This window comes from Lampris incognitus, chromosome 2 (genome assembly GCF_029633865.1).
Source record: "Lampris incognitus isolate fLamInc1 chromosome 2, fLamInc1.hap2, whole genome shotgun sequence".
In the NCBI taxonomy this organism is placed as follows: Eukaryota; Metazoa; Chordata; class Actinopteri; order Lampriformes; family Lampridae; genus Lampris; species Lampris incognitus.
The window spans coordinates 37,140,912-37,147,994 of record NC_079212.1 but is presented as its reverse complement, the minus strand read 5'-3'; the positions used below and the strand labels follow the sequence as shown (position 1 = coordinate 37,147,994).

The 7,083-nt window shown below is 43.1% G+C and overlaps 1 protein-coding gene across 1 annotated transcript; it reads right to left on the bottom strand.

Annotated features, from left to right (window-relative positions):
* Positions 1–465: 465 nt before the first annotated feature.
* tmem81 (transmembrane protein 81) lies at positions 466–5,206 on the bottom strand. Its single transcript, XM_056299603.1, has 5 exons — positions 4,946–5,206; positions 2,911–3,065; positions 2,639–2,754; positions 2,003–2,199; positions 466–702 (listed from the first exon to the last, which is right to left on the bottom strand). The coding sequence occupies exons 1-5, from the start codon at positions 5,204–5,206 to the stop codon at positions 466–468; spliced, it is 966 nt and encodes a 321-aa protein (XP_056155578.1).
* Positions 5,207–7,083: the final 1,877 nt, after the last annotated feature.

Below are 7,083 nucleotides of genomic sequence, written 5' to 3'. Positions count from 1 at the left end.
TTCTTTGAACGTCTCGCAATAATGTCCCCGTGACGTAATAAAAACCCTACACTATGACATTTATCGGACGTTCGGATAGGACCTTTAGGGGACGTGCTGGGGACGTTCTTCTGTTTGCTGAGAAAGCGGTTTGGATAATGGATAGATGGATATCATCATTATTATTATTATTTATTATTATTATTATCGTTATTATTATTATCATTATTATTATTATCGTTATCATTATTATTATTATCATTATTATTATTAGGGATAGTAGCAGTAAAAAAATAGCAGCAGTAGTAGTAGTAGTAATTAAACTTTAAATTTCAAAGTTGAATTTTAACCTTAAATGTAGAGGGTTTCCCTCAGCTAAAAAATTAGCTAACAACTGCTTCATGTTAAAAGTTTTATTTTTTCAGGAAGGACAACCTGAACATGAAACCAGCCTTTCAGCTCTGCTCTGAATTCACACAGTGACAATTAGGAGTCACAGCTTTCTACGTCATTGTCTTCAGTGACCTTCGAGGTGCTCGGGAGTGTTCCCTCTTGCCCCTCTCCTCCAACATCTTCCATCATGATGGGGATCCCACCGCCCACTCCTCCTTCCTCCACCTCTTCTCTCCTCCTCTCTCTGTTCCCTTTCTTCAGCACTGCCCAGTACAGACCCATCAGGATCAAACTCACCAGTGCTCCTGCCAGGAGGGAGCTGGTGAGCATCTGTCGGATTCAGGGAAACGTCTGACTTAATTTGTTCTTACCACATCGCTGATTGAATCAAATTGACTTCCACAGAAGTGTCTTCCCTTTAATTGCACTTCCCATAAAGCCATGAACAATTCCTCCCACAAGACGTTGGATTAGTTTTGACGACAGAGTTTCAACTACGAGTCCAAGCGGGAGGTCTGTTTGTTGACAATTAAGATTGCAAATTCAAGGAACTTGACAGCAAATTGTTTTGTTTTTGTTTTTTTTCGTAATTTCCCCACTCTTCCGAGCCGTCTCGATCGCTGCTCCACCCCCTCTGCCGATCTGGGGAGGGCTGCAGACTACCACATCTCCTCCGACCTCCGATACACGTGGAGTTGCCAGCCGCTTCTTTTCACCTGACAGTGAGGAGTTTCGCCAGGGGAACATAGCGCGTGGGAGGATCACGCTATTCCCCCAGTTCCCCCTCCTCCCCGGACAGGTGGTCTGACCAGAGGAGGTGCTAGTGCAGCGACCAGGGACACATACCCACATCCGGCTTCCCACCCGCAGACACGGCCAATTGTGTCTGTAGGGACACCCGACCAAGGTGGAGGTAACATGGGGATTCGAACCGCCGATCCTGGTGTTGGTAGGCAATGGAATAGACCGCCATGCCACCCGAAAGCCCAGCATAAGTGTTGTTTTTGAGAGATATGAATGTATAAATGAAGAAGACTTGCAGCATTGTCAAAGTAGATGTCTTTGTGCATGTCCAGTAATCCAGGTAAGGAAATCACAGAAAGTTGAATCAGTTCATCTGGACACAACGTTTATAGAGAGAAACGTTTCATCACTCATCTAAGTGACCTCCTCAGTCTCAACTGTCTGCAGGTACCCCCACCCTTATAAACAATACAATTGCATAACGACAACTTCCTGTGATGTCCTCATGCTTGACCAAACTGATGTGGCTGTTGCAGGAATCCTGCCTTTGGTTTTAAAAACAGGAGGGGAACTCGCAGGTAGGGAATGGTTATGGGTGTGAAGCTTAAGGAGCGTTCAACATCAGTCAAAATGTAAACTACACTTCATGGAAACTTGAATGTTAAAAGTAAAGACAAACACAGCCTGTATAAAACACGTTAATCGGCTAGTGTTTTATTGAGAATACGTATCCTTTCTGGGGTTATTTTGCACATGTGATACCTACTCACTAAAGGAACATCTATGCAAATCAATTCACAATCATCAAGATTGTGTCCAAACAAGTCACTTGAACCCTGCACCCTCAGAGTAGAAGTCTGCGGAAGCGTTATGGACCCAGCCTTACCATGTCGCGGACGGCTGTGCTGTGGTAGCGCGGGCCTGATGCTGTAGTCAGGTTCTGGTGAGGCCCAGTCCACTCCCATCGGGCCAGGGAGCTGGCATAGTCCAGATTCAGAACCCCCCGGGGCAAAACCAGGACCCCCTGGTAAACCCGCTTCACCCTGCGGAAGCCTGTGTCCTGCACGTCACAACGGTACGTGCCTGGAAATGACACAGGACAGAAGGATTTACAAGTTGATCACTTTATTTCCCTGGTTGACTGACTGACTGATTGATTGATTGATTGATTGATTGATTGATTGATTGATTGATTGATTGATTGATTGATTCTACAGTTCATTCAATGACTGATCGGTTCATTCCTCCAGAGAGTGCGTCAAAGTGTCCTTTAGCAAGACACTGAACCCCAACTGCCCCTGATGAGCAGGTTGGTGCCTTGCATGGCAGCCTCCACCATCAGTGTATGAATGTGTGTGTGAATGTGGGGCGTACACTGTAAAGTGCTTTGAGGGGTCGTAGACGAGAAAAGCGCTGTAAAAATGCAGTCCATTTACAGTTTATGATCACTTCATTGACTGATAAATTCCTGAAACACAACTACTTACTTTTTCCAAACATTGGGGTGTGTGTGTGTGTGTACCTGCGTCTTCCTCTCTGACTGGGTCCAGAATCACTTGGTCCAGTCGTGCAGCTTTCCAACGAGCAAAGAGAGAATCATCAGAGCTGATAACTCCACGAGCATAACGCCATGACACTCTGAAATATAGTAATAATGATAATAATCACAATAATAATAATCACAAAAAAGAACAACAGTGATTTCAATGAAGGTATAATGTGCTGAATAATAAGATAAATTAATCAAACATGTCTGTCCTGCCCCCTCCCCTGTTCTTTCTTCTTCATCCTTACCTCCAGGAGTAGCGTCCCATGGCCTCCATGACTTCTCCCAGACAGTCCATCTCCAGTCTTTCTCCCATCATCACAGTGACCAGTTTGAGTCCACACTGCCACGTTTCCAGGCACCTCACTTTACGCTCCCGGCAGTCCTTCATTTCGGACAACCACTTTTAGTTGGGTATGTTGATTTTCCCCAAATAGATGATAAAGGATTATATAGGCTACAGGATAGTTGATAGATATGAGTATACAGTACTGACTTATACAGCACCTATATATGGGTTAGTCTATTTGCATACAAATGCAAGTGATTAAGAAATAATATTTATGAAAGCGATGTATATAGAAATAATCCTGAATGGTGCAACACAATCACAGACTTAAAGCTGCAACCCTGAAGATTTACAAAGGAACGTCAGCCGAAGTAGCTAAATTAAGAATATCCATTAGCTAAACTTTAAATATGTAAATCCTGTAGGCCTTTATAGTTGTCCCATTTTCATGGTTACCGTCTGGTAAAACCTTCCACCAGATCAGCCGAAAGTGGAGGGCACATAGCAGTGAGTTTAAAGAAGGAGTCAAGTTTTTGTGTCTAACAAGCAGAGCCAACAGAAGAAGCTGGTAGGAGACCTTCACCAATAAATACTACAAGACCAATTACTAAAACTCAGGTTCAACCATGTTGTTTTGGTTGAGGGTGGGAAAAGATGCTGAAAGGACGGTGCCGATGACTCTGCTTTATGTCGAATGGGCCTCTGCAATGTGGACTGGTTAGACACCAGTATCACCACAGGGGTCAGTAAGATGAGACAAAAACAATTAATAAATTACATGCGAGCTTCATTGAATGGAGTGTGGAGAAACAGTACAGTGTGGCTGGCTGGGTGGGGTTAAGTGTTGGGGGAATGGAGGAGTGGGTCTGGACAATGAGGATCAGCTGTGTGTAATAAGCTCTCTGTTCGGGCGTCCGGGTAGCATGGCGGTCTATTCCGTTGCCTGCCAACACGGAGATCACCACTTCTAATCGCCGTGTTGCCTCCGGCTTGATCGGGTGTCCCTACAGACACAATTGGCCGTGTCTGTGGGTGGGAAGCCAGATGTGAGTATGTGTCCTGGTTGCTGCACTAGCGCCTCCTCTGGTCCATCGGGGCACCTGATCGGAGGAGGGAGGGGGGAATAGCGTGATCCTCCCATGCGCTACGTCCCCCTGGCTAAACTCCTCACTGTCAGGTGAAAAGAAGTGGCTGGTGACTCCACATGTACCGGAGGAGGCATGTGGTAGTCTGCAGCCCTCCTCGGATTGGCAGATAGGGTGGAGCAGCGACCGGGATGGCTCAGAAGAGTGGGGTAATTGGCCAGGTACAACTGGGGAGAAAAAGGGGGGGAAATCCAACAACAAAACAAAAACAAAACCGTTCTGTTCATACATGTCTGTGTGTTTTAAGCAGACAGGGGAAACCCACATCACTCTGGACTGTGTGTGAGTTGTTCTGAGAAAAACGTTTGAGAACGACTGGTCATTTAAGTGTCATGTATTGAGTCAAGTCCGGTGGTTTATTAGCCAAGTATGAGCACACTGACTTGATACTTTGCTCTCAGACACACATGATATGAACACATGTACACAGCAACATAGCAGAAGAGCAGATTTAAGGGAGAGATAAGTACAAGGTTGAATATTTAAAAAAACGAATTATAATAAGTATAAAAAATAAAAATGTGAGGATGAGTGCAGATCCATGTACAGAGGTGTAACAGAATAGAGACGCGGCATAAGGAGGCTATAATAAGACCGGTTACTGTGAAGCATGTAAACAAATTGCACTGATCCTGTTGCATGCACAAATATAAGTTAATGGGTTTTTTATGAGGAGGCATGCATATTGGATGAAAGTGAATATGGCATGCTATAAAAAAGCAAATGTGATGGATGGTTGGATGGATAGATGGATGACTGAATACTTGGCCCGAAATGAATGTAATATGAAATGGATATGATCGTGACACAATGTAAAACACTAACATGAACAAGATGCCTGCATCATACCTTCTTTCCATCCTCTTCTCCTCCTCTCTCCAACCTCATGTCGTTTTTCAGAAAGCACAGCATTTGTCTTTTCACTCCCAGCCCACAGGTGACGCTGCAGGGAGAGCTGTCAACTATTACCTCCACCGCCATTTCCTCCAGCTCCTCCAGATCTTCTGGAGCCAAAGACTGTGAGGAATGAACCAGGAAGAGGTGGAGGAGGAGGAGAGCAACCCAGTTTCGAGTGCACCACATGCCGATGATGTTGGCGCTCACATCCATCACATCTGACAGACACGACAAACGAATGAAAAGTCACAAGTCGCCGTTCAGTTCTGCTCATCTCATCATAAGATTGGTGACAGACTGACATACCATCTGCATTCAAAAATCAACAATAAACTAAAAAACATGTTTTAGCCTCGCTTCTTTAGTATACTAAATACACTTAGTTGACTCTACAAGGGAAATTAATAAGGCCTTACCTTCTTGTTTGGGGTTCAGATACCTGTCAGGTGTGTGAGCCCTCTCATCTGAGGCTGAGTCTCATTCGTCAGTGAAAATCACAGGACGAGTCTCGTTTTGAATTGATTAATGCGCTATGACAACCAAAGTTCCGGAATACAGCGGAAATGAGACAGTTGAAACGGCTGAATACTCACCCACTTAAACCTCTTAATTCAATCTAAAAGACCAAAAACAAACCTTAGACAGTAGATATTTCTATTAGTTTATTGTACGTAAAATTAAATAATACAAAGGGATTTATTCATCTTATTTATTTTCTCCCCCCAAGACTCATTTAGACCCAAACAATAAATATAGACTCCATATTGGATTTCCAATAAAACTCCTGCAAACAGGTGATGTAAATACAACATGGGCTTCCAGTGGATTGCAGCAGTTTCTAGGCATTTTTCTGGTACTCTGTTATTCAAAAACAGATGAGAGCAGATGAACTACACCCAAATAAAAGTGATGAACAAGCGTGTTCTGCTAACATACAGTACAGCATTCTCTCCTCCATCCTTAAACACTGGAAACTGGAAACCACGGTGGAGATGAAAATATCAATGCTCTCTGCTACCCCCCCAGGACACCTTCAATAAGTTGAGGAGAGAATACTTTGAGACTGGTGAGTTATTATAGGTCAGGAACCGCCATTTGTTTCTATAGCTCAGGAGGTCCTCTTCCCCCCCCTGCCAGCTACACAGTGAAACTCCCTGCCATCAAATAGAAAAAGAAAAAGGCAATCAGACTATGGAAATATCATTCCTATTCTTCTATTAGATCACAGAAAACATCAGTCTAGCTATGCTTTAAAACTAAATTCGGCACTCTTAAATATTCAATCGATAAATCTTTTAGCGATTGAATCCGTGGCCTTGTATGCGAGATGAAAAATAAGACTGTATATGTTTTTTAACTGAAATCTGACTCCAAATGGATGGCAAAGCTGTGCTAAGGGAAGCATTTCACCTTTGCACATCAGACCAGAAGAGATGGGGTGAATTTTCATCTTTTGAGCATCGCGCTGTTTGACTAAAATCTAACACCCAGTGTTGACTGTTGTAGTTTATAACCCTCCCCCCAAACAGAGGGCCATATTTTTAGATGACTTCTCAGCTTTATTGATTATTCACTCAAATTGTGACAGAATAATAGTGAGGGGAGACTTCATCCTGCATATTGACAATCCTATAAATATGATGGCGATGGATTTTGACAGGGTTTTAACTTCCCTTCCCTTAACACAGCATGGTGGAGCAGCATTCTGTGTGTATGATCCTAAACTGTCTCCCACTGAAAAAGACAACAGCCCTTTCAACAGCAACTTTTAAATGCTTACACAAAACACATATTTTTACTTGTGCTTTCACCCTGGGTAACCCCTTCTACTCTTATTTATTAGCTCTTAATCTGCTGTTGATCAGTTATGGGTTCTGTTCTAATTGAGTCAATTCTAACTTGGTTCATATTATTCTGATTTATTGCTCTTTTTTATCTTCCTCCCTCAGTTTTATCAAAGTTCAAATTTGTTATCGCATTTACTATTTGTACATTCTGTCCTCTTTTATCGTCACCTTCTTTTATCTGTGCACTTTCACTTAATGTAAAGTACACTATTGCATTTTAATGTACGAAATGTGCTATACAAA